Source organism: Talpa europaea (genome assembly GCF_964194135.1).
Source record: "Talpa europaea genome assembly, chromosome: 14".
NCBI classification, from domain to species: domain Eukaryota; kingdom Metazoa; phylum Chordata; class Mammalia; order Eulipotyphla; family Talpidae; genus Talpa; species Talpa europaea.
The window spans coordinates 35,253,618-35,281,616 of NC_140082.1; the positions used below are offsets into that span (position 1 = coordinate 35,253,618).

The 27,999-nt window shown below is 45.5% G+C and overlaps 1 protein-coding gene across 1 annotated transcript; it reads left to right on the forward strand.

The window, feature by feature from the left end:
* Nucleotides 1-9,650: 9,650 nt before the first annotated feature.
* ANKRD16 (ankyrin repeat domain 16) lies at nt 9,651-20,992 on the forward strand (the record flags this gene model as incomplete). Its single annotated transcript, XM_084253560.1, has 7 exons — nt 9,651-9,970; nt 11,632-11,852; nt 13,537-13,579; nt 16,248-16,356; nt 18,177-18,338; nt 19,582-19,660; nt 20,614-20,992. The coding sequence occupies 7 exons, from the start codon at nt 9,651-9,653 to the stop codon at nt 20,781-20,783; spliced, it is 1,104 nt and encodes a 367-aa protein (XP_084109686.1). The 3' UTR covers nt 20,784-20,992.
* Nucleotides 20,993-27,999: the final 7,007 nt, after the last annotated feature.

The window sequence follows — 27,999 nt, forward strand, 5'->3', positions numbered from 1 at the left end:
CAGAATAGGCAGACTGACTGAAATACACTGCTGAGGGGAGCAGCAGGCGAGACAGGAGAGGCCTGCCTTGCCATGTGGGTTTCTCCCTGGCAGGCCAGGGATAGAACCCTTGCAGCAGAGGCTGTGGATTGCTTCATAGTGCGGTGTTTAACCCCTTGCGCCACCAGGGAGGCCCCTACACAAAAACTTCAGACTTACACCTGGACAGGTAAATAAATGAATGAGGCTTTCTGTTAATTTTTTAAATTTTTCTATGTTAAAAAATAAACTAAGTCTTATTCTAGACTTACTTATACTTGCAAGGGGAAAAACTGAATGTGAGGGTTTTCTATATCAAAAAATAATCACTAACCCAGCCTTCTCCAGCCATATAACAATGATGCCATAATTGAAGACAGAGGCATTGGTAATGACTATCAACTACTCAGTGATGTCTTTTTTTAATAATGTACCTAAGAGTCACAGTGTGCTTCATGATGGTAAGGAACCTGTCTTTTCCAATGCTGTACCCTCTGCCTGAAGCATGGTGGCAGACACATAAATCATGTTCAACAAACACTTTAATGGTAAAGGAGGTTGAGGAGAGCAAGGTAAGGCTGTCAAGGCTGAGGGTACAAGAACCCAAGCCTGGATCACTAGGAATTTGATGCAGAACAGCATCATGTGGAAGTTGGCAAGAGCAGAACACACAGGAGTACTTCCTGCAAGTTATACCAGACAGACAAGAGAACATCAAAAATACCCAAAAGAATTGTTTTGGAAAAGTATACATGGATAGGAGTAGACTTACATATTTATTTTGTAAAGTATGTCTGAATCTTAAATTCTTGTTGAAATAAAACTTTGTGGAATTCTAACACAGGCAGGGAGAAAAGAAAGAGCTAACAGTGTTCTGCCTCCAGTGTTCTGATATATTCCAGGGCTAAGGTTAACAGCTGGGTGAGGGGCCCCTAGACAGGACCCTCTGTCTTCTGGGTACTAGCATAGTTGCCTATATATAATATGTCACCTGAATCATGACTGCTTACCTGGGAGGCAGAGCTAATACATTATTGGATTTACCTTATCAAAAATTACCTTCTGACTTCAGCTAGAGATCATAAAAATGACATTGTATGTCATCTGCCTCTCAGGTCACTGAGAAATGAAGTGTTGCAATTCACTGAGCTGGGAACCAGGAGCCCGGCATCTAACTCTGGAGTTAAATGAGTCATTTAACTAAAAGGCTGTATGGTGTATTCAGATTTGGAAGTGCGGATCTCCTCCACTTGGTAGATGTGTGAATCACTAAAAGCTCTGATTCCCTTATTTATAAAAATGGGGGTTATAACCTGCCACACTGAATTCACAGAATGGTGATGTTTCAAATGCCACAGTACAGATGAATGCCACAGTATAGATGAATTCCATGCCCGTGATACTATCCTGAATGTCCCTAAAACTTATCTACGTTTTATTTAATGGCATTAATGGTCTTTCAAAATTATCTTTAAAAGACCAATGTAAAGTCCTAGCCACCCTTCTATTCTTATGAATATACTTTTAAACCATCTCAAATATAACTTTCTCAAAATAAAGATGCTGAGCTACCTCTTCCTTCCATGAGTCACTCAAATCTTGGGGTGTTCCTCCCTCCCTCCTTTAAGCAGCAACACTGTTTAGAGTTAGCAGTGTAACACTGCTTTTGCAACACAGTTAAAGGGGACTTATTGTTCAAAGCTGCTCATGATTCTTCAAGAAGCAAAGGTAGAAAGTGCTCAGTGATGAATGTGCACAGGTAAAGGGATGCAGAGAGGTGACAACCATTTGTGGGCTTTCAAAACTATACACACCCTAAAGATGATACACTGCATTTCCTCTATAAAAAAGAGGGTACTTGCATCCCTCTCGGAGACTCCATCACAGTGATTCACAGAAATGTCATAGCCCTCAGATGTTAGGAGAGGGGGAAAAAAAAAAACTCAGAGGTGTATGAAAGATATCTTTCTAAACAGAATCTTGTCCAGTCCAATGCTTTTTCCGCAATAACTTTCTTAGATATGCCATCTCCCTGACTCCCGAATCCAGTGGTCCCTGAAGAGAATTCAGCAAATTGGCACCTCAGGATCCTGGTCTCTGCTGCCTAACTTGAAAGTGGTGATTATCTGAACTTTGGCCCTTTACCTATCACTGACTCTCTTTACCTTGATGTCTGTTCCTCTAAGACCCCTCTACTAGCACACCCCATGCACTAGTCAGGCCGTCTGATAAGGGGACAGTCTCTTATCAGCCTTCCTTGAACCACATTTATTCCTCGAAGAATCACTATAATGCCCAAAGAGACAAGAAATATTATTGCTGTTATTATTATTACTATTCCTTAAAGTGCCTGGCACAATACCTTGCAAATAATAGCAATTCAAATATTTGTTAAATATGAATTGTTTGGATATGATCCCTCTATTCTGTTTTAATCTTCCCAGCTTCTTTTCTTAATCTTTACTACAAAACAATTTATTAAACAAGTCATAGGAAGTGCAACAGAATGCTTTTACATGTTTGTGACAAAACTGTGGTTCCTCAACTTCCTCAGTGCACAGCTAACCTACATTTATCTGTCTTAGTTTGCAGGCAGACTGGTCTTGACTGAGCTCCTATCAATGAAATGTGAATAAAGGAGTTTATCTCTTCCAGGTTGGCCCTAAAATCTTGCATGCTTGTTTCCCAATTTCTCTTCCCCTTAGAGATAACAGAAAACTGATTCCTCAGGGGATCCTTATAAGTACACTAAAAAAGAATGTGCCACTGGGCTTCCCAGGTGGCACAGTGGTTGAACGCTGGTTTGCAAGGCTGCCCGCAGCCTCTGCAGCGCCGGTTTGATCCCCAGCCACTGGGCGAGGGTCCCATATGGCACGTAGACCTCTCCTGCCACCCGCTGCTCCCCTCAGCAGTGTATTTCATCACTCTGCCTGTTCTACTCTCCGCTCTGGCTCTGGTGAATTCTCTCACCGTCCCGTGCTTGTGACTGTACCCAGTGCTTGTATAAATAAATAAATAAATAAATCTTAAAAAAAAAAAGAATGTGCCCCTGGCAGTCTGGGTCCTTTTGTTACTGCTTTAAAAAGAGCCACTCCTCTCTCACTTTCACACACACACACACACAGACTCCAACCTGGATAACTTAGACTGTTAAGTGATAGGAAAATAAACTTCAATTGTGAGGTCTTACACATTTGGTTCTATTTGCTCCTACAGCCAAGCTTACCCTAATTATTCAGGATCTTTTGAAACTGCTATCAAAACTTACAGGTTAACCTAAATGGACAAGATGAATATAATAAAAGCCCACAATTCCTGGAGAGAAAGATTATTATTAAAAAAACACCTTCTTTCAAAGAAAATCATCCTGTCAAAAATGGGCAGAAGAGCTAAAAAGAAACATCTCTGAAGAGGAAATACAAATGGCCAACAGGCATATGAAAAAATGTTCAACATTACTTGTAATCAGGGAAATGCAAATCAGAACTACCATGAGATACCATCTTACACCAGTGAGAATGGCACATATTAAAAAAACTAGCAACAACAAATGTTGGCGAGGTTGTGGAGAAAAAGGAACTCTCCTGCACTGCTGGTGGGAGTGCAAACTGGTCCAACCACTATGGAGAGCTGTGTGGAGATTTCTGGACCTACTAAACATAGAGCTTCCATATGATCCAGCAATTCCACTCCTAGGTATTTACCCAAAGGACACAGAAACATCAATTCCAAAGAGCACCTGCACCCCTATGTTTATAGCAGCACTGTTTACAATAGCTAAGCTTTGGAAACAACCCAAATGCCCAAAAATAGATGACTGGATCAAGAAGATGTGGTACATATACACCATGGAATATTACTCAGCATTCAAAAAAGATAAACTCATGCAATTTGCAGCAACATGGATGGAGCTGGAAGGGATCATGCTCAGCGAAATAAGCCAGAAAGAAAAAGAAAAATACCGGATGGTCTCACTCATAGCAGGAATCTAGAAAACTTAAATAAGGGACCAGGAAAATGAATAACTATAAGAAAGTGAAAATCAAAATCAACAAACAACTATGAACCAGAGACACTCTATGGCGGGAAGGAGAGGGATTGGGGTCAAAATAAGGGGGTTGCAATTGTATGGGGAATATAAAAATAAAATTTATTTAAAAAAAAAATAGGTCCGGTAAAACAAACAAAAAAAAAAACACACCTTCTTTGCCCCCCTAAAAAATCACAGTAACACTCCAGTACAGGGAGCTTGACTGGAGAGACAGCATTTAAGAACCACAGAGGGCACTTTTACTAACTAAATCTTACCCTCATCTTCTTCGTTCTCTACAAGTCTCCCACTTTTCTCTGAGGGGCTTTGTGAAGATTAAGAAGTAGACACTTTCCCTCTTCTATTTCTACAGAGAAAGGAGAGGTATACTGCAGTGCAATCCTTATTACAAGGACTCAGGTATTTCACAGGTCAAATTACAAGGTAAAGTGAATCAATGAGACTTCCAATTTAAACATAGTTAACAATGTTATTCCCCAACTCCAGTACTGGAGAAAGTATTCATTCAAGTCCAGAAGCACTTTGCAGTAATAAAATCAACAGTATGTCTGAGATAGTTGTAGCAATGATTTGTAGTACTATTTAGTATGTCCCGTGTACAAATTATTACATTATATATTATTAAAAATTGTGCATTAAGGGGCCTCCCCAGTGGCGCAGCCGTTGAGTGCTGGGCTGCAAAGCTGCCCGCAGCCTCTGCAGCGCCGGTTCAATCCCCGGCCGCCAGCGTGGGTCCCACACAGCGCGACAGACCTCTCCTGCTGTGCCTGCTGCTCCCCTCAGCATTGTATTTCATCAGTCTGCCTGTTCTGCTCCCCGCTCTGGCTCTGGTGAATTCTCTCACCCTCCCGCGCTTCTGACTGTACCCAGTGCTTGTATAAATAAATCAATCTTTAAAAAAAAAAAAAGTGTGCTTTAAAAATATGAACATGTCTTCTACACCTGAACTGAAGGCTTTATGGTCTAGTGTGGGGAAGAAAAAGTGAGGCATTCAGCCCCAGCACCCAATGCTCCACAAATAACTGCCAAATAAATGAACAAATGCATGGCTATAGTGCTTCCCTCTACAGAAGTTGAAGTTGTCTTCTTTGGCTCTGAAATGCTAAATTAGCTGCAAGTTCCTAAGTGCGTCATATTATTTTAAGTTCTTTCCCACGTTCTCATTTGATCTCACTATCCTCTGTTCCACAGCTTACCTGGGGCTCAAAGAAGACTTGCTTAAAGTCACAAGAGAACTTGTGGTAACAAAACTTAGGTTTTCTGAGTCCCCAAGTCCAGCATTCTTTCTACATTCTCCCTTCCATATCCAGAAAGATTTAAAACCGTTTCTAAAAACTTCAGGTTTCATTTGTGTCACTTTTTAAAAATCAAGATGCAATATCATCATCAGACTTAATAACAGGCAAGTAACTTAGAAAATGTAACTAGAAGAAATATACTGTACAATCAAAAAGTAAAATTTAAAAATATTTTGTCCCACTAGCTCTAAAAGAAACAAACAGAAAGAAAGAAACACAGTGCTAGTTCCTTCCCAGAGAGCTCACTCTGCTCACAAAGCCAAGTCCCTCCCAGCACCACATCCTGTTTCTCTTAAAATCCAAAAGATCCAGGCTACAGGCTCAGTGTTCCAGGGAGCCTCATACCTCCTTGCAAACACCTATTCCTCCCCTGGAGACAGCGCTCATTTACTGTAATAAACAAGTGGGAGAATGCTTTTTTCTAAGCATGTTTCTCACAGGGAAAAGGGAATGGTGAAAAGAAAGGAAAGAAAATGATCATGATTTGCAGACCAGAATGTATTTTTATGTTTGAAAGACTTTTTCTAATGTTAACCCATTCCACAACCACTTTTAAGTGCCTACTATGTCTCAAATTCTTTAAAACTGACAGCTTCCTCTGTTAATATCTCTGGAGTCAAATGCCATCTTAGTCTGTAAGGATACAAAAATGACTAAGACTTAGCCAGCCCATAAGGCAGCTACCACAACAAACACAAATTAGCATACATAAGAGGCAATATGAGAGCTACACAAATGTGTTCCTGACGTGCTATGGCTGAGAACAGAGAACAGCTAGGGAAGCCTGCAAAAGGCTTTATCAAGAGTTCAGCCTTGAAAGATGAATAGGATCAAGTAAGGCAAAAGAGGTACGTACAAAATGCAGAGAAAGAACACAGTAGTGGTGTGACAAGGAAGTTGGGTTTCATTAGAGCAAGGTTCCTGAGGAAAAGAAATTAGGAGGCACAGACTGTAAGGTCTTTGGTTATTATGCTAAGTCAACTGAATTTTATCATGCAGGGAATTCAAGGAATCATCTACCTTATCAGCAGTGTGCACACTTTATAACAGAAACTCCAGAGTTTGGGTAGAGGACCAGTTGACACAGAAATTGTCAAAACAGAGAGTAAGCACTTTATTAACTGAAACAAGAATTGGTAAAGACCTGAGAGCTGCTGCAGCAAAAATAGGGAGAAGAGGAAGTGAGGACCAATGTCCTTTTTGAAAAGACAAGAAGAGAAAGAACAGCAAAAACAACTGATATTTCTAGCTAGAAATTAATAATGTCATTACCTTGTAAAGGAGAAACAGTATTTTTTGTTCTAATCACATTTTCCTGGAGTGAAGGCAAGATGAGAATTTTCAGTTTTGAAAATAGTTGTTTTGTTTGTTTTAAAGTTATTTATGGAATGTCAGGTGAAGCTTCAGGAGAACTTTGAAATATGGTCCTCAGAAGACATGTAAGTGACAGCTGAAGACATTAGATCTAAGATGCTTTGGTGATAAATTTCACAGCCAGAAGAGCAAAGTCAGAATCCAAATTCAGTCTTCAAATAAAATCAGCCTAGGAAAGATGGAGGGATATGAGAAACAGAAACGCTGAAGAGATCACATCTGAAATGAGAGAACTAAGTCTAACACCAATGTTTGGTATTCACACACACTCAAATGGTCATGACCTCAATGCCCATCGCTAAATGCCACATGACAGGAAATACAATCCAAGAGAAAGGAAACAGTCAAGTAACAAATCACAATGCTAATGGTGACTACATGAGAAAAGAGATCATAAAGGCCAGACCACAACTCCAAAGTTTGCACAAAAGAAACGGGCAGCCCAACTGGAAAATCAGGAAGACCCAGAAACAGCTTCATCCCGTAGCTTAATGTGTATATCCCTCCCCTCTAGACAGACTTTTGCTCTAGAAACTCATAGGAGCTGTAGAGAGATTCACATAGATGAAAAGGGGAGACACAGACCAAAATAAAAAGAAGGCGGGAGAGGTAGCACTGCATTTGGACCACTGAAGTAAACAATCATCTGGATTTCAAATATTCTGTTATTGTGCATCCATGTGTCCCACTTTTGTCTTAAAAATCAGGGAAACTGGGGCCTCACTTGTAGTTCAGGCAGTTGAGTGCCGAGCTGTGAAGCTATCCGCAGCCTCTGCAGCCCGGGTTAGATCCCAGCCGGCTGGCGAGAATCCCACATGGCGAAGCAGACCTGTCTTGCCCGCTGCTCCCCTCGGTGTATTTCGTTAAGTTTGCCTGTTCTGTTTCCCCCTCTGTCTCTGATGAATCCTCTCACCCTCCCGCGCATCTGGCCTGTACCCTGGTTCTTGCATAAATAAATCTTAAAAAAAAAAAAATCAGGAAAACTGGATACATATGTCAAGAAAAGGTGGGGTTATATGTAATTAGGGTGCCGGGAGCATTAGCTGCAAAAAAGTGTGAACCTACCAGGTGTCTCAACCTCCATTTGCACTCACTCCACCAGCAGCAGTCAGAATAATGCTTGTCATGTTCTAAAACTTTATTCAGTTTAAAGCACATATACATCTTCCTGGTTTTTAAACAGAACATTTTGGCAAAGCCTATATTGGATCTAGTTCTGTCCCCAATGACTATATATTTCAGGAAGTTAAACAAATTCAATCTGCTCATCAGTAAAATAGGCTTGTTTTCATGGGCACGTACCAGAAGACTATTTTCATTTTGTCTCCCTTAATTTATGTGCCCACAATGCGGGCACTAGCAGACATTCACTAAGTAGCATGGTCCTTTCTTCCAGTAGGAAAATCACTAACTTCTTTAGGCCTCAATTTCCACTCCTTGAATGCCTCACAAGGTTATTTGCAGATTAGACCATTAATGTAGTGTTCTGTAAACCAGAGTACAATACGGAATCTAAGCATAATTGCTTATAGGCCTGGCAAGTAGTAGCAACACACATTTTCTCTCTAAAGGAACTGAAAACACCACAAGGTTTAAATGACTAGCACCTAATACAATCAGGTAAAGAATTCAACACCTTACCAGTATCTTTCCCACCACTCCATACAGTTTGCTCAGCTCTCAATACCCTCCACGAGCTCAAGGCCTCCCCCTATCCCAGTAATTTTCTTAATATTCAGGTATAGGGGAGGAAGGGTGCCAAGTGGAAAAGACGTAAAGGGGACACAATAAAATGACTCGCCCAAGGTCAAAATTTAGAGCAGAAAAGGAAATCCTGCCTTGCGGGCAGCCGAGACCACATCCCCCGTGACTCCTACAATCACCGAGAAACCACGAGTGCCCCTCTCCTCCGAGCGCAGGACGCAGCGTGGGGGTGCCCCTCGGCCTCCCCCGGGCACGCCCCGCCGAGCCCCCGCAGGCAGGCCGCCCCCTCCACACTGGCGCTCAGCCGGGAGCCGGACCCCCCACCTCCCCCGCAGACCCGCTCGCTGACCCCGAGGCCGGCTCCCCACTCGGAACCCCAAAAGGCTAAGTGTCCACAGGCAGGGCCCCGCCCGCGCTCCCTGCCACGTCCGCGGCCTCACGCACTATGGCGCTCCAGACCAGCGCTCCAGCCGCCGCCGGCCCCGGGCGCCCGGCCTCCCCGTCCCGGCGTCCCCAGGGCAGCGACAGCCAGAACAGGCCCCGGACTTCCTCCGCCGGCTCCGCCCCTGCCACAGCCCAGGGAAGAGCCCGCCGCCGGACTGGACAGACTGCCCCCGCGGCCAATCGGAGCACGTGTGCGGCGGGGGCGCGAGGACGGACTGTTCGGGCGGCCAATGGGAGCGCGCGCCTGGAGGGGGCGCGGCCGCCGGGCCAGCCCCGCCCCGCCCGTGTTTCCGCTGGGGTCGGGAAGGCGAGTGGAAACTTTCCCAGAGTTCCTCCGAGCTCCCGGGGCCCGCGGCGGGGCGGGGGTGCCAGCGGCGGGGAGAGGGGGGGCTGTGGGTGAGGGGCGCGCGGGCCCCACCCGCCTCCGAGGGCGCGCGGCCAGCCGCGGGGCGGGCTGCTCGGGAGCCTGCCTCCTCCCCCCCGGGCGCTCCCAGAAGGGGTGCGGGTTCCGCGGCAGCACCCCCACTGCCCACTGGTCCCCAAATGAAGCCAGTGTAGGCGGCAGGACGCCAGAGCCCCGGGGATGCACGTTCCCAGCTGCCCACAAGGCGTCGCGTCCGCTTGGGGTCCAGCCCTACCCAGTTAGCAAGGGCGACCTCTGCGCGCGCCGGGCAGGGCAGTCGGGGAAGGGTCCCCCACGGGAAACCGAGGTCCCCGAGCTTCAGACCCGCCCACGGCGAGAAGGACAAGACTAGGAGCGCATGACCGCGCCCAGGGACCCGCGGCGGCTCTGCAGGCTGGTTCAGGAGGGCCGGCTGTGCGCCCTGCGGGAGGAGCTGCAGAGCTCGCGAGGCCCGGCGGGGAGTGGGCCGGCCGGGGACACCCTCCTGCACCTGGCCGCCCGCCACGGGCAGCGCGACGTCCTGGCCTACCTGGTTGAGGCCTGGGACATGGACATCGAGGCCAGCAATCGAGACTACAAGCGGCCTCTGCATGAGGCAGCCTCCATGGGCCACCGGGACTGCGTGCGGTACTTGCTGGGCCGCGGAGCCACGGTCGACTGCCTGAAGAAGGCCGACTGGTAGGTGGGGGGAGTTCAGAAAGAACCGCAGCTCTCTCCCTTTCCCTGCAAAGTGGTAGATGACCATGGACTTCGTCCGCTCCCACACCATAGCCTTTCTCAACGGATTCTCAAGATTAGGCTATTTGATTAGGCTCCTGCACCAGTCTTCTGTTAGAGTAGATGGTCTGCGTTGTTCTTACCCCCGCGGAGGTAACCGTTGGGTCCACGCAGTTGCTTTCCTTTGTAAAGCAGAGACTAGTATAAAATATAACCAAACGGAACATAATCAAATAATAAATTGTCTACTATATGTAGTATGAACTCTTTATGGTTTATAACATAACCAGGTTCCAACCGGTGAGTGATTCCTGATCTGATGTAAACACAGCACACAACCATAAAGAGTTAAATAAACTGCATCTTTCCCCGTGGAGTTGGGGAGAAGGCCTGGTTATATTTTGAGGGTTGCACTTTGGCTGTGATTAAGCACTGCACTGACTTACTGGTGCTGCGGTAAATTGGTTTTAAGACAGTTCAAAAGGTACATTACTTCATATACTCCTGAAAACAGTTTTGTGGATAAGGAAATAGCTTGGGAGCTGGGGAAACATTAAAAGGATAGGTTCATTTGATAATGTTTTGGGAGGTATAGACACAATAGCTATTTTTGTCCATTTCCACTTTTCTGCCTTTCTGAAATATCTTCCCTGCTCGATTCATTCCCTCATGTGAAACCCTTCCAAAAGATTCCAACTCTCATTTATCTGTTTCTTATTTGCTATTCATTACTACATTAAATATATGTGTGTATATATGTATGTAATTATAGTGTTGGTGATTAATGTCATGGCAATCTAGAAGATAGAACATAGAGACTACGTAGATATAATAGACTCCTGCCAATTGCCACACACCAAATTCTAAGGCAAACAAGACTTGCTTTAGCTTTCCAGGATGTCAGCTCCCTCGTTTTGCAAACAAGAAACTGGAAGTTTGTAGAAGTGAAATGACTTACACTGATCCTGGAGAAGATCAGAGCTTGGTATGAATATAGTTTATGCTCTGATAATTGTGGAGACAACTAAGTTCAGAAATTTATTATAATCACATGTTTTGCAAACAAGAAACTGGAAGTTTGTAGAAGTGAAATGACTTACACTGATCCTGGAGAAGATCAGAGCTTGGTATGAATATAGTTTATGCTCTGATAATTGTGGAGACAACTAAGTTCAGAAATTTATTATAATCACACTATTTCATTTGCTTCACCAATGAGCAGGGGCTCTTTATGAACAGGTGCTATGTCAAGTGCTCTTTTCAGACCCATTTTCTGATTGGAGAGTATGCAGAAATTCATGACAGTCTCTATGATTTTGATCAACTCTGTCCCAGTTCACTACCCTGCTAAATATAAACTATTTCAGAAGTAGCTTGGCCTCAGTATTCTCCTTTGCAGGCATGCTCTACATTACAATCATTTTCCCCCTTGTTATTTCTCTCAGGGTCCTCACAGCAGGCAGAGAAGTTGCCAGTGAAAGCTCTTTTCCTGCTTTCCAGATTCCCAATACCTCTAGGTTTTCCATCTCTGCCAAAGATTTGCATTTTTCTAAAAACCTAGCTGCACACTTCTAGTGTTTCAGCTACTCTTCCACCTGACAGCTTGTCTTGATTGGCCTTAGGACGCCTCTGATGATGGCTTGTACAAAGAAGAATCTCGAGGTGATCCAGGACCTTGTAGACCATGGTGCCAATCCACTCCTGAGAAACAAGGATGGTTGGAACAGTTTCCACATTGCCAGCCGAGAAGGTGATCCTCTGGTCCTTCAATACTTGCTCACAACTTGCCCAGCTGCCTGGAAGACAGAGAGCAGAATTGGAAGAACACCTCTTCATACTGCAGGTATGACCTTCAGTTTTGTAGGGACACAAGCAGGATGTACAGCCTGTTTCATCTGCTAATGCAAAACAGCACCTAGACTGAGTCATCCGTGGCAAAATGGAGAGTTTTGGAAAATAGGGGCAGGGAACAAGTAGCTTTGATGTACTTTGGCATACATTTAGTTTCTACAACTAATGTAATTTGGTACTTGAAGTACTCTTGTTTCTCGTATTAGTTCACTTTTCATGTTTATCCCCTCTCTGTCTTCTAACAAGTCATTGACCTGGGACAAGGAACTGTCTCTGAGCAATTTCCCTTATCACCAAAATAATGATAAGGATATTCGTATTACGGGGGTGACACAGGGTGTAAGGAGCAGATATATGTGAATTGCTTAACACGGTGCTTGGCACAGTGGCACAGAACAACTGGCCACATTCTTGGTTATGTTTACTTTATTGTTACTGTTGTTATGATGATGATGATGGTGATGATTAAAGGCAGGAGGGAGAAGTGATACATCCTTATAAGTGCTGATAATTAAATATCTGGGCTTGATTGTAATTTATCTTACCTAGTGATAATGTCAAATATAAATTTGGGAGATAGTGCTCATCAGTAGGAGTATATTCTTTGAATTATCCATTTGTAGATTATTTTATTTTATATTAGTAAAAAGCAAAATTGCTATGGTGTTAGATAAAAATAGATCTTAAGGAGCTCTGGATCAAGAAATATAGAAAATAATTATAGAAAATAAATATAGAAAATAATCTTTAACTTTCTAGGTAAGTGCAGTGAATTATAATACAGAATTTTTATTTTCTCTGAAAATTAATACCAGTGATAGGGTACAGTTCAGGAAACCTGCATAAGATAATACTATTAGCTATAGTGAGCAGTTAGGTACCAAAGAATCCTTTTTAAATCTTTATAAGTAGAACTTTCCTCTGCTTATGAAATGTTTGACTAGCTCCCCTACTCTTTTGGAGAAGCAGTCAGCACCCAGTCATTCATACAAACTAAGGGAGAACAGAGAGTCGAAAGAAATTTTTTTATTATCTATGTTTGTTTTTAGTAGGAGAATTAAATTCCTGATTATTTTGTCATGGGATGCTATTAAAATGTTTTTGCATTTTCTGGGCAAAATCTGACACTATGGATTTGCAGCCCGAAAGTAAGGATTAAAAATTTGCAATGAGGGCCTCCCCAGTGGCGCAGCGCATTGGGCACGGCGCTGTGAAGCTATCCGCAGCCTCTGCGGTGTGGGTTCAATTCTGGCCGGCGAGGATACCACAAGGTGCGGCAGACCTCTCCTGTCTCACCTGCTGCTCCCCTCAGCAGTGTATTTCGTCGTCTGCCTGTTCTGCTCCCCACTCTGTCTCTGGTGGATCCTCTCACCCTCTGGCGCCTCTGGCCTGTACCCCAGCTCTTATATAAAAATAAATAAGTCTTTAAAAAAAAATTTTGCAATGACAATATTCATAAAGACAAGATAATCAGATGTTGGCTATGTGCCTGCAAAATGAAAACATTCTTTACCATTTATCCAGCTAAATTTTTATTATATTTCCAGGATAATAGCGGGATATGTAATTTAATTACTTCTTCCTGCAAGTCAAAGCTAAAAGGATGGGGCAGGGAGAGGAAAGAAACATTCAAAATAGACGCTAAAAAGCTCTCATTCTCAACTCTCTTCTCCCAGCAATGCATGGCTGTTTAGAGGCAGTAAAGGTGCTTCTTCAGAGGTAAGAAAAAACAGCAAACTGAGGAAAATATTTGCTAATTATAATAGAGTTAATAGTGATGCTACATACAATGCTCAGATTGTTCATAAAGAAACTAGACTACCAAAAGAGAAATAAGCGAAGGCTATAAGCAGATAACCCAAAGACTTACAAAACAAAAATAGCTAAGCAATGTGAAAAAAAAAATACATTTACATGTTCATTCAACAAATATTCATTCTGTGCTGAATATAAACTAGCGACTATACCAGGTGCAAGGGCTACAACAGAAAAGAGACCTCAAATGTTGTTTTCCCCCTCAGGATGCTAACAGAAAAGACACTGTACAATGTAAGAATAGCATTACAAGGAATTGGAGAGTCCCTGTGGGAATGTCTGACAGAAGCACCTCATTTGGCCTAGGAGTAAGGACTCAACCCCAGTGATATTTAAACTGTGACCTGAAGGTGGAAAAAGCACAATACATTGGAGAATCTGAAAAAATTCAGTATGTGTAGGGAGAATGGTGTGAGATGAAACTGGGCAGGAAGGGCAGGTTTATAATGCTGGGCATATTTTACAACTCCAGCCATGTGAATGATTTTAGAGGTTTTTTTCTATGAATATAAGATGCCACTGAATATTCTTAAACTGTTTAAGTGGTTGGAAAATAGAAAATAATTTGGAGGAGTAGCAACAGCAGGTGCTGCAAAACCAATTGGGAAAGGTAATAATAGGTGGACTAAAGCTGATTGTAGGGATGAAGAGAAAGATTTGGAGCTACTTAAGGAGTAGACTCAACAAATCTGTGGGAGATGGTGAAGGTGGGGTTGGGTTGACTTTTGGGTTTTTTAAGTAGCTGGCAGTGATGCTGGTTTTTTTTTTACTAAGATGGAGAACACTCAAGGAGGAACAAGCTTGGGGGGGGGTGTAGAATACAATAATTTCACTTTTAGACATGTCGATTGCATACGCCAATGGTACATGCAAGCAAAGATGTCAAGCAGGTGAAGACACAGATCTAAATTTCAAAGAAGTATGGATTAAGATAGAAATGTGTACCTCATCAACATGGAAAGGATGATTGATTCCATAAGAGTAAAAGATATTACCTGAGGAAACAATGTATAGTAAGAAGAGAAGAAGGTTTAATGCAGTGCCTGAAAGCATTGTCTATATGTAGTAGGACTTGCCTCCTACAAATCAGAATATTCTTGATTGTCTTCAAATTTATAAATATACTTTCATTATTCACCCAACAAACATTTTTTGAGGATTTCCTATGTGTCAGGTGCTAGGTGATAAGCAAAACAAACATAAACTTTTCTTTAACTACCTATAGTCTAGTATGGAAGCCAAGTATAGACAAATGTACAAATAGATATAAAATTATAAATTAAACTAATACTACCAAGGAAAAGTACAAAATAAGATGTTACTATAGATTAGGCACAGAAGACAGACCTCTTGAGATGACACTGAAGATTTTATTTGAAGGATGAGTTAGAGTTTGCCAAGTAAAGAATGAAGAAATAATGTTCTAAGCAGAGGGGATCAGCAAGTGCAAAGGTAGCAAAGGGCTGGGCAACTGGAGGAAAAGAAGGTAGGCCAGGAAAGAGTTGGGAGCTGAGGAAGATAGGACCATAAAATAGAACTCATAAAGAAAGTAGGAGCTGATAAATATAGGACAATGAGTAAGGTAGAACCAAGAAGACAATAGGACTGGTAGAAGGCAGGGCCAAGATGGTAGGGTAGGTATTAAGCAGGACTGGCATATGGTAGGAAAGGTAAAAGACAGGAGAGGAAGAAAGTCAGACAGGTAGAGGATTGGACCTAAAGTAGGTAGGACCAGAAGAATGTAGGTCAGGTAGAAGATAGGTACAGGGTGGAAGGATTCTAGAGAATAGGTCTGAGAAGAAAGTAGTACTAGGAAGATGGTAGAACCCATAGAAACTAGGAACAGAAGAATGTAGAAGATGATAAAGGTATAAATGGGAAGAGGTAGGACCAAAAAGAAAATAAAACCAAAAACAAGATTGGAGTAGGAAAATGTAGAGTGTATAAGGTAGGGCTTTTAGAAGGTAGGACCCACAAGATGTTAAGACCAGTAGAAGAACTGAAAGAATATAGGATCAGAAGAGGATAGAATGGAAGAGTATAGGATAAGTAGGGTGCTGGACCAGAAGGAGGTAGGATTAGAAGTGGGAGAGGAAAAAGGAAGTACCAGAAGAAGGTAGGACAGGGGAAATGTAGGATCAAAAACAAGGTGGAAACAGAAGAAGGTAGTATTCCTGGAAGGTAGGGCCAAGAAGATTAAAACAAGAAAAAATGATGACGATAGAAACATGAAGATGTAGGACAAGGAAGACAGGGACAAAAGGTGGAACAATAAAGAAGTTAGAACAGAAGGACTTGTAGAATTCAGCCCAGGTAGAAGATAAGGCCAGGAAAATGGTAGGCTGCAGTAAACACAGGGAGGAAGAAGCTGGCAAGAGGCAAGCAGGTGCAACATCCTGACCATTGGAGGTCTTCTTGAAGTCTGTGGGGGTGTGGAGAGGGAGAAATTAAGAGTACTCCAGATTTTCATAGGATTTTGGAAGGCATGTCATTTACTGTAGGTGGTCAAGTCACTTGATTGAGTTTGAAGCGATGACTTTCTAAGTTCTGTTATTTTGGGTTTGGGATCTAGGTGCCATTACAAACCAGACTGCAGAGACAAGTGTGGTCTCACACCATTTATGGACGCAATTCAGTGTGGTCACATCACGATAGCCAGGCTGCTCCTCGAAACACAAAAGGTATAGAAATGGTTTGGTTCTACTCCTTTGGGTCTTCCTGTAAAATTTAGTCATAGAAAAAGTAGGAAAAATAGTTATTCAAATCCTGGGCTTAAACCCAGCTCTGCCACATCCCCCCTGTGGACCCTTTGACCTCAGTATTTCCATCTGTAAAATGGAGACAAACTGAATCACTATAATGCATTTTACAAAAGGAAAGCTAAAAATCAGCAAAAGATAAAAATCATAATACTGCCAATAGATGCAGAGAAATATTCAGTAACATTTATGATAAAAACTCTGAACAAGAGAAAAATAGAAGGACCTTAATATAATGCAGGTCATATTTTATAACTACAGCCAACAGAATACTTAATGGTGAGAAACTGAGAGCTCCCTCTTTTAAGATCAGTAACAAGACACTATTACACTGTTGGTGGAAATGTCAACTGATGCAACTATTTTGGAAAGTGATCTGGAATTACCTTAACAAATTACAAATGGAAAAAAAAAAAATTACAACTGGAAATAACCCATGACCCAGCAATCCCACTCCTGGGCATCTATCCAAAGAATGTAAAACTATGGACTCAAAAAACTGTTCTACAATGTTGCAGCACTGTTTACAATAGTTAGAGTATAGAAGCAGCCTAAATGCACATCAATCGAAGTTTAGATTAAGGTGTGGTATTCAACACTATGGAATGCTATTCAGCAGTAAAGACAGACAAGGGCCTCCCTGGTGGCGCAGCAGGTTGAGCGCCGCTATGAAGCTGTCTGCAGCCTCTGCAGTGCAGGTTTGATTCCCGGCCGGCCAGGGAGAAATCCACATGGTGCAGCAGACCTCTCCTGTCTCACCCGCTCCTCCCCTCAGCAGTGTCTTCAGTCCGTCTGCCTGTTTTGCTCCCTGCTCTGTCTCTGGTGAATTCTCTCACCCTCCCATGCCTCTGACTGTACCCCAGTTCTTGTATAAATAAATAAATCTTTAAAAAAATAATAAAGACAGACAAAATATTTTCATTTACAGCAAAGTAGGAGTTTGAGCAAGTCGGAATGACAAATATTGGACATTATTAATACAGAGTGGGTGATTTGCCAAGGTAAAATACTTATAAAACTAGTGGCCTTTAATAAACAAAGTGAGGTTTTAAGGTGAAAGGGAAGGGGGAGGGAGAAAGGATCAAAGGGGGGCCTCCCTGGTGGCGCAGCGGTTAAGCACTGGGTTGCAAAGCTGCCCGCAGCCTCTGCAGCACTGGTTCGATCCCCGGCTGCTCCCTGGCCACCAGAGGAGGGTACCACATGGCGTGCAGACCTCTCCTGCCGCCCGCTGCTCCCCTCAGCAGTGTACTTCGGTCCTTCTGCCTGCTCTGCTCCCTGCTCTGGCTCTGGTGAATTCTCTCACCCTCCCGTGCTTCTGGCTGTACCCAGTGCTTGTATAAATAAATAAATCTTGAAAAAAAAAAAAAGGATCAAAGGGGACATAAGGCATGGTCATGGGAAAATAAAAATAAACGAAATAAAATGGTGACAAATTTCACCAAAAGGTTACTGTAATAATTAAATCATATGTATAAAGCAGTTAGCAAAGTTAACATTTACCAAGCTACTTTATAGTTTAATAATAACAACAAATTCCCTACTGACTATGCTTCTGACACTTTCCTAAATGGTTGACTATGAACTTTTTTTTTTGTTTTGCCAAAATCCTTGAAGGATCTGACAAAAACAGTATCATCTGCCCAAAAAACTGTTCATAGACAACAGAATTTTGCCAGAATGTCAAAAAAGAGCCATCGACCAGGGTTCTTCTGCTTATTTTTGTTCTTTCTCCAATCTGTTAGGTTTGTGTTTCTGCTGAAGATTCCCTGGGGGCCCAGGCTATACACAGGGCAGCAGTCACTGGGCAGGATGAAGCCATCCGATTCTTGGTCTCTGAACTTGGCACTGACATAGATGTGAGAGCAAGAGCCACCCACTTCACAGCGCTTCATTATGCAGCTAAGGTCTGTTTCTTTTTGTAGCCGTGTCCCTGCTTCCCTGGGCTTGCCTTATTCTGTTGCTGCTTATTTCCTCCTTAGGGCTGTTTTCTTTAGCTCCATCTATAGAAGAAGCTGCCCATGATATACTCTTGAAATGTTCATGATTCTGTAGCCCTGTGTCCATTTAAGTAGAAACCTGACTTTTCTTTTTCCTTTGTAAAAACTATAAAAAATACCTCTACTCCCTATTAATGCCTGAACTTTGTGTTCCTTCGCACCATTTTTTGTTTCCAGGAATAGTGTTGTTTGCAAAATTGCATGAAATTCCTAGCTTTCAATATTTATACTGAACTTCAGAAAGTTTTCCTTAACTGTAGCAAGAATGCATTTACTGGGCTCTTCAGTGTATAAAATATTTAAGACACACAAACAACTTTTCACAAGGATAATATCTGGTCATGTCCTGTCTTACATGCTAACTGCCTTTACTTGTTTTTCTAGTTGCAGGAATAAAGTTTTTCCTGAGCTCCGCTCTCCTGCCTACATTCTCCCTATGAGAAAGCAGGCATATAGATGAGGGTAGGTTAAGAAGATCATCAGTGGGCTTCCCCGGTGGCATAGCGGTTGAGCGCTTGCTTGCGAAGCTGTCTGCAGCCTCTGCAGTGCCGGTTCGATCCCCAGTGCTTGTATAAATAAATAAATAAATAAATAAATAAATAAATCTTTAAAAAAAAAAAAGATTGTCAGTAACCACAGGGATAAAAAAGCTGGTGGGTCCCTCCATATGAAGAGGGAACCTACAATCTTCATTTTGTCTCACCACATACTTATAGGCTAATGGGCTACACAAGAAGAATATAAATTACTTCATAAATAGTAGTGCCAGCTGTGATAAGAACCCCATCCAAGAGAGGTTATAGTCTTCCTAGTTTATTTCGCCCTAAAGATTTTTGCTGAGTATGTTTGCTTTAGAGATTTGAGAACTATGTGTTCTGTATAAGTCACAAAACTATACTCCTTGTACTTACACCCAATTGTATTGGTTGATAGTTTGGCCTAAAAAGTTGATCATCTGTATTCTAGTAACTAAATGTCACCAACATCTTTACTTAAAAGTGATGTAAATACTGTCCTCCTTTAGATGTGAAAATTCAGTTTTAGCAGTTGAGTATTTTACAAAAAGTACCTAATATACATTTGAGTTTGTGTTTAAAGGCTGCTTTTATCCTCATCATCACAGTGATAACAAGTTTATTTGAACTCTCAGGAAGGACATGTAAGCACAATCCAGACGCTCTTATCCTTGGGTGCTGACATCAGCTCTAAAGATGAAAAAAATAGATCAGGTATGACTTCATTTTGCATCTACCTAGTAAACTGAATGTAAACAATGCATGGACTTATATATTAAAAGCATTGGTTTTAATATTATTTCTCTAGTAATTCAGCAACTTTTCCTTAAAATAACATCTCTGTTTGCAAAGCTCTATTATACTGTTACCACAGCAGCGATGATGCCTACTGCTTACTGCTGCTATTATTGCTGTTTTTATTATTTTAAACCATATGTTTCTTAATCTACAATGACACCAGCTATCACAGATTCTTTATAGGTCCTATCTCTTTGGAATGTATTTAAAAACTATATTCACTATAATTTTTTAAGTTTAGGGATGAGAAAGGTATTTTCAGAGTTAATTATTTAGATTTGAATTTTGTGATAAACCCTCTGGTAACACTGTGTGTATGACCCTCTTGCAAGGGTTTAGTGAATATTAGTGGTGCTTGAAAGACTCACAGATAATGGCATGGGGGGACAATCACAGATTTTCTTCACAAGGATCTCAGAGCAGTCCGGCTTGCCACACATCAGAAACCCTCATTACTGATCTTTAACTAGAATGGGAAATTTAGCAGTAGGTTTTTCTTTTTTTTTTGGTCCCGTCATTTTTATTCATCATGACATTTTCACTTAAATAAAGAATTCACAAAACTTTGAAATTTTCAAAGTTCTCTATACCTTTAAAGTCTCCTATTTCTCATCAGCTCATTTTGTTGCTTTAGACAAATCTCTTAAATCCTCTCCAACCGGTTTTGTTATCTTTAAAACATTTCCTCCCCAGTTCCATAGAAAGGAAAAATGTTTTGATCCCATATAGGCGGAGTCATAGGATGAATTGTGGACATATGATATCTGTAGAATTGAAAAAATCAGTCTTTTTATAAGCAGCAACCCACTCACCAGGTCATTATTGTTCTGGGAGGTCATGCGCTTAGTTCCTGTGGCTTCTGTTTCCAGCCCTGCATCTGGCCTGCACAGGGCAGCACAGGGCCTGTGTTGAGTTTCTTCTGCGGACCGGCCTGAAGGACTCTCCAGACAGCACAGGGACCTGGGCCCAGCAACTCACCCAGAGAGCAGACATTCTGCAGTGCTTCGCCCACTGTGAAAAGACACAAGGGTGTTTCTAAAAGAAGACAATAAGAGGGCTTCCTCTGGTGGCGCAGCGGTGGAGCTCTATTAGATCCCCGACCACCGGCAAGGGTCCCACATGGCGTGCAGACCTCTCCTGCAGCCCGCTGCTCCCCTCAGCAGTGTATTTCGGTCCATCTGACTGTTTTGTTCCCCGCTCTGACTCTGGTGAATTCTCTCACCCTCCCGTGCTTCTGACTGTACCCAGTGCTTGTATAAATAAATAAATCTTAAAAAAAAAAAAAGACAATAAGATGCATGGTCATTTATATCTTGCTTCTCATGTCATTACTGAGTCAGTGAAATCTGTCAGTAGCCACATTTCCCTTCTCTTGCCCCTGCCCTCTCCCCTTCAGTTGAGAATTCCCAGACAATTAGGAGACTGAGTTCTGAGCTGTGTGGCACATTCAGAGATGTACAGCACAATCAGAATCTTTCCATACCTCCATTTCACTTTTTTCCCCATTAAAGTGAAATTAGAAATTACCTTCGAGTAATAAATACACCTAAAAATGTACCAAAGATGTTTTTTAAACTTTGCTATTACTTCAGTTGAAGAATGTGGTGTTTTGCTTTGTTTTATTTTTCTTAAACCCACATGCTGTTTTTTGTCCTCGCCCATCAGTCCACCTGAAGCCTGTGACTATTAGGGAATGAAACACTTGACATTGTAACTTAAAAAATACTGTAGCAACTAAAACAAATTGACAATCATGAGTCTTCAAGCATTTGGATTCTTTTCCTGTTTTTCATTTTATTCTTTTTTATAATTTCTCCTGACTTACAAAGAATGATTATTAGTCCAAGTTAATAAGTCAAAAAAAAATTGTGTATGAATCACAATCAAGAGTTGATCCCTTGGGCCTCCCCGGTGGCACAACAGTTGAGTGCTAGGCTCTGAAGCTGCCCACAGCCTCTGCAGCACCAGTTCGATCCCCAGCTGCGAGGGTCCCACATGGTGTGCAGACCTCTAATGCTATGCCCACTGCTCCCATCAGCAGTGTACTTCGTCAGTCTGCCTGTTCTGCTCCCCGCTCTCACTCTGGTGGATTCTCTCACCCTCCCGCGCTTCTGACTGTACCCAGTGCTTGTATAAATAAATAAATCTTTAAAAAAAAAAAGTGTTGATTCCCCCTATTCAGTGTAATCCAGTAAGAATTTATTAGACACCCACCTATTCTCAGCCTTGTGCTAGACTGGATAACCAGCAAGTATTTCCATGTCTCCTTAATTATTCCCAGATGGTTCTGGCTCATTCCTACCCCTAACAACAAAACAAATGTTCTGGTGGAAACACAGCTTGAGCACAGAATGTCCTGTCTTGTGGCTGCTATGTCACACACTACATGTTCCCTGACTGAAGCGGCAGTTGCCATTTTTCTGTGGTTTCAGAGATGTCTTTTTGTTGACGCCCTTTGGGTCTGAAGATTATGTTATGTGATTGTCCAGACTTGCAGCATGAACAGAGATCAGTCTGGGACTGGCCTTTTCTCTCAGTGCTGCTTTTTTGTTTGCACTGACTCCATGCACAATCCATTCACATCTTAGCTTTGCTTCTGCCCTTATAAACTAGCAATGGTGTCTCAGGTCACTCTTCAGTTTCCCAGGAGTTCTCGTTGTGATTTGCCCTATAATAAAAACTGGGTACTAGACACTGCTGCCCCATCTATTTAAAAGCCAGAGAAAGCAATGATATTAATAGTATATTAACATTTAAAAAATAGTATATTAACATTTACTGTAATAATAATGCTAATGACAAAAATGATATTAGTATTAGTCCCTCATTTCCTTATTATAGTAACTTTTCTTACTTCCTTTAGGCCTTAAACGTCACTTTCTCAGGCCTACCAGGTGGCTCAAGGGGTTAAGACACAACCTATGAAGCTTACTGCAGCCACTGCAGCACGAGTTCGACTGGCCCCCACAGCCCTGCTCCCTCCAGGGGCAACCACTGCTCAGTCTGGGCAGACTCCATCTTCCCAACAGGGGCGTCCAGCTTGCGGGCCTTCTCCAGGCTGCGGTCTCAGCACCAGCCACCCCCCATCCCAGCTGTGCACACTCTGAGGTCTGAGACACTCAGCTCTCCTGGGGGGAAACAGCCCAGCCGTAGGGGTACTCAGTGCGGTCCCCCGGCACCAGGTCTCACCGCTGCTGCCAGGCGCCCTGCGCTCAGGCCAGCCCTTTGCCCGCGGCCGGGTCATGGAGACCGCGCTCCCCGCGGGGGCGCTCCGGGCCCTTCTCCGCCGTGGGGCCCCCCACAGGCCTCGTCCCCACCCGCCCCCAGAGGTTCCTTCACCCTCACCCTCGCTCTGAAGCCAACGGGGCTCGCCCACAGGTGCTGTGAGGGTCCGGGGCTGCGTCCCATAAGCTCGGGGCGCCAGCCCTGGGCGCCCGCTTTTGCCTGGTCTGAGCGGCTTTTTGAGACTCTCCTGCCTGCTGCGGAGAACCGCGCCCCCAGGCCTCGACTCTCCTCTCGGGGGCGCAGAGGATCCCCTCGTTCCCACACCCCCGGGCACCACGGAGAAGGCATCGCCCGCCCCAGCCCCCAGCCTCTGGCGTGGCCGAGTCCCCGCCGTCCGTGGGGGCCCCGGATGGGGCGTCGGGCTCGGGGTCCTGGGGGTCCCGCCGGCAGCTCCCCCCGCCCCGCCAGGTCTCCTCCCGCAGCTCCCGGGCCGCGTCCGCCTTCTGGGGTCCGCGGCGCCTCCAGGGTCGTCCTCCCGGACACCGCAGCTGGGCGCCCGGGGCAGGGCGGGCGGGAGGCGCGGGCCGGGGGTGGGGGAGGCTCCCGGCCCCCGCGAACCCCGACTCCCCAGGCTCTCTGCGCGGGCGCGGGCGCGGGCGGGCGGGGGCCGAGGGGCCGGGGCTGAGGAGCGGGGGGCTGGCAGGGTCTTGCCTCTCTACACCCATCATGGTTGTGAAAACGCGGAGCAGGGGGGACTTGACTCGCTCTGGGCTCTCTCCGGCGCTCCCGCGGGGTCGCGTCCGCCCTCGCTGCGGGGCCCCAGCCCGCGGGAACCGCCGAGACGCCGCCTTCTGTGCTCGGGCCCCGGCTCCGCAGGTGTGCGCCCTCCCCGCCCCCGCGCTCCCGCGGCCAGGGCCCAGGTGGTGGCCCCAGAGCCCCTGGCGCGCGAGCCGGAGAGGCTGCCTCTCCCCGCCCCCCAAGACCCCAGCCCTGGCCCTGAGCCCCACCACGGTGCGCGCCCTGGACCTGCTCCGGGCTTCGCTCCACCAAGCATCGCAGTGTCTTGTCTGTGTTTCGGGAGACACCTCGAAAAGTAACTGACGCTCCAGTGACTGCACACGCGCGGGAGACTGTCTCAGGTGCTCAGGTGCTCCCCCTGTCACTCTCAGAACCCTCCTGTAGGGTAAGGTAAAAGGTATCAGGCTTTTCTGCCTTCCCGCCATCAGGATAGATGAGGGAACCCTGTGGTCCTGAATGCATGCCTGATGGCGGCACCTGGAGTGGGTACACCTGGGCTGAGAGACTGGACTTGTAAGGGCGGCGTCACCGGGACGCCAGCAGCAGCAGAAGCCAAAAGAGAAGCTGAGAAAGAAGTAGCAGAAGCCGAGAGAGAAGCAGAAAACGCCGGAGAGCCCAGGTAGAGTGAGGATTTGCACCCCTGCCTGCTGTGTACCGGGTAAATCCCAATAAAAGACCTGCAAAAAGCCACTGAGGACTCTGACTCCTCCTTTACCCGGTCTGCATGGGATCCTATAAAACCTGCACGGTGGTCCTTCCTGCCACTACACCTCCTCACCGTTGTTAACCTCACACGCAGGACTCTGCGTGTTCTCATCACAACCCTCCACTTTGCACTTAACCAAAATATTCCAGGGCCCAGCACATCGCCCCCCAAAATAAATCATCTCGGTTCCCATGCGGAATCCAATCTCCCGGCCCATTTCAACCGTCAACACCTGCTCCCACTGGGTGAGAGCATCTTCTTCCGTCTGATCAACTTTTCTCTTTGGCAACTGTTCCAGACACTGCTCCTCGTTTCACACCATGATGGGTTTAGTGTGTGCCCCTGCCTGCACTGTGGTGTGTGTGTGTTGGGGGGGGGGGGGCAAGCACTGGGATGTAGACCAGAGGTGGTGGTGGGGGGGAGGCACCAGTGAGAGCAGCGGTCAGAACAGGCGGATCTGCTGAAACACCCTGGTGAGGGGAGCAGCGGGTGGGACTGGAGAGGTCTGCTGCGCCCTTTATGCACTGCTTCTGGTCGGTGGGGGATCCATCTGTTGCTGCAGTGGCAGGGGAGAGCTTGACTGCGCTTTCTTTAACCCCTGCGCCCCCAGGGAGGCCCCGTGAGGGTCCTTTCTGCTAGACTCTTACCCTTTGGATTTCATGTCTGTGCAATTATCTATCTATCTATCTATCTATCTATTTATTTATTTATTTATTTCCCTCATGGCTGCTGATCAGTTTGTTTCCCCAGACTTAGGGCTGACTTCCTAGGTGGTGTCCAACCCAGGGGAAAATCAAATCACCATTCCTATGGCGGTTATCAAATCACCATGACAGAAACAGGGCTGTCTGTCAGCTTTCATTCCACTCTCTCCGCCCCCTCCCCCCACATACACACACAGGCCCTATGAACTTCGCTGACAATAACCACATTTTCCGTGTAGGACTTTGGCACCGGAGGTTTGCTCTGCTTGAAGCGCCCCCTGTGTCACTTCATTCACTGTCAAGTAATTGCTCGTCAAGAGACCCCCCCAACCTCCACCCAAGGTCACTCTGCAATAGTGTTACTGAGAGCCAGCCCCAGTTTCCCTCAGCCAATAAAAGGAAACCGAGTTTGAGGAAAAGGAAAGCGGTTTTATTTGTCGACAAACGAGGAGGGCGGCAGACTCATGTCCGAAAGACCACAGCCCTGCTCTTTGGCAGAGTGCAGGGGTATTTATACAAGGGGGAGATCTGGGCAGGGTTCTGCGAAGGGGTGGGGGAGGGGTCAGCACAGAGACGGGTGTCTCATTTTCCCTCTTTTTAAAAAAAATTTATTTATGCATACAAGAGCTGGGTACAGGCCAGACGTGCAGGGGGAAGATATGTGTGTGTGTGTGAGACAGGATTCACCAGAGACAGAGTGGGAAACAGAACAGGCAGACTGGCTGAAATACACTGCTGAGGAGAGCAGTGGGTGAGACAGGAGAGGTCTGCTGCGCCATGTGGGTCGCTCCTGGCAGCCCGGGGATCGAACTCGTGCTGCAGAGGCTGCAGATTGCTTCATAGTGCGGTGCTTAACCCCTTGAGCCACCAGGGAGGCCCTCATTTTTCTTCTTAAGGGAAGGGAGAAGGGGTCAGCACCTCACCGAGACGGGTGATCACCAGTTTGTTTTCATTAAGGGGAGAGGGAAGCTGCAACAAATGGGGAAAGACAAATTATTAATCTTGTTAATGCCAAATAAGGGGAAATTGCAAGAAATGGGGGAAAGACAAATCTGTTAACTGTATCAATAGCACCCCTGTAACCTCAATCTATTTTCCTGAACTTTCCTTCCAAATACCTGTTAGTCCCTGACATTTTTCCCTTTGGCCTTTCTGCTCTCCCCTTTCCTCTGAGCTCAGTAACCTTGCTTGCTTCTTAGAGTCCATTCTTTTTTCTAGGAATTTTACTTTTCCCCCCTCACCTGCTAAGTCAATGGAGGATATTTGTCTTTGTCATTCTCACTTACTTTCCAACAAAGTGTTGGAGGGCAGGGTGAGGACACCCAAGCACCCCCAAACCTGGCTGCTCTCAATAGGTTCTGCCATCCAGCGCATTGAGACAAGACATCCACTGGCGCGTGAGGCCTTCCGTGGAAAGGAACTTTAATACAATTAGTGTGCAACGAAGAAAAGGGGGCAAATACGGTTTCCAAACCCAGCACCCAGAGTTCCCTGGCCCCTGTGGGGAAAGGCCCAGCCCAATAGGGTTGTCCCAAAGCAGGGCCACTAAAGCCCAAGAGCTGCCCCAAGTCAGAAAAGGGTCCAAAAGAGCCAGAAACCCCCACCCTGGGCCCCGGGGCAGAGGTCCCTCCGTCCACCCCCTCCTGTGCTTCTGGGCTGGGTGTTCTTGTTTCCAAGCCCCACGTTTGCACTGGGAGGTGTGTGGGTCCTGCTCAGCTGCTGTCCCTGGGGCCCACCCGCTGCTGCATCTCAGGAGTCACGCAGTGTTCTCTCTCGGACCCGCACAGCACTCGGGCTCCTCTCCTGCCATTCCTCTTATTCTTCCTATGGTAACAATGGCAAAGTGTCTGCCCAGGTCTCCAGCCGTGGGGTCTCTTCTCTGAGAAGTGCCCACCGGGCTCCTTTGCCTGCCGTGTATCGGGGTCATTGGCTTCACTGCTCTTGTGTGTGTGTCTGTGTCAGTGCTGCAGATGAAGCCCTGGTCAGACACGGGGTGTGCGAACACTTTATCCCTTTCTGGGGGTTGCCTTTTGTGTGTGTGATTTTTTAAAAAGATGTATTTCTTTATGCATACCAGAACTGGACTGCAGACCAGAGATGCAGGGGATGGGGACAGGGGTGAGAAGACTCACCAGAGACAGAGTGGGGAGCAGAACAGGTGGACTGCCTGAAATACACAGCTAAGGGGAGCAGCAGGGAGGCAGGAGAGGCAGGCTGTGCCTTGTGGGTAGCTCCCTGGCCGGCGGGGGATGGAACTTGCGCTGCAGTGGCTGGGAGAGCTTCACAGCGCTGTCTTTAGCCCTTGCGCCACGAAGGAGGCCCGCTTTTTAAGTTTGTATGGATCTCACTTGCTTGGTATCCCTTTGGACAAAGAGAGAAAGGAGGGGTGAAGCTAGAAAACTTGCTCCATCAAGGGCGGCAACAGAGTCTGCCCCCAGGCGCTTCTCAGCTTCAGGATTCCCGGGAGCAGTCATGGAGATGTGGCCTCCTCTTATCAGCAAGGCACAGCTGAGGCCCCTCAGCCACCCAGCAACTTCTGTGGAGGCTTCTCCTGCATCAGTCCTTGGCCCCCTGGCCGGCGTTCCCAGCCATACCTCGGGTTCCCTGGCCAGAGCTCCGAGTGGATTCGAAAGGCACCTCCCTAAGGTTGGGCTCTGACTGCTTGGGTTCTGACTGAGGGAACTGGCAGCTCTGACCTGGGGCAGGAAGGCAAAGTTGCAGCTCACAAGATGGCAGCCAAGCAGGCCGCTCGGGGTTCACAGACCCCTGGGGCCTCATTCCATCAGTGGTAGTCTCATCTGGCCCGCAGGTCTCTCATCCAC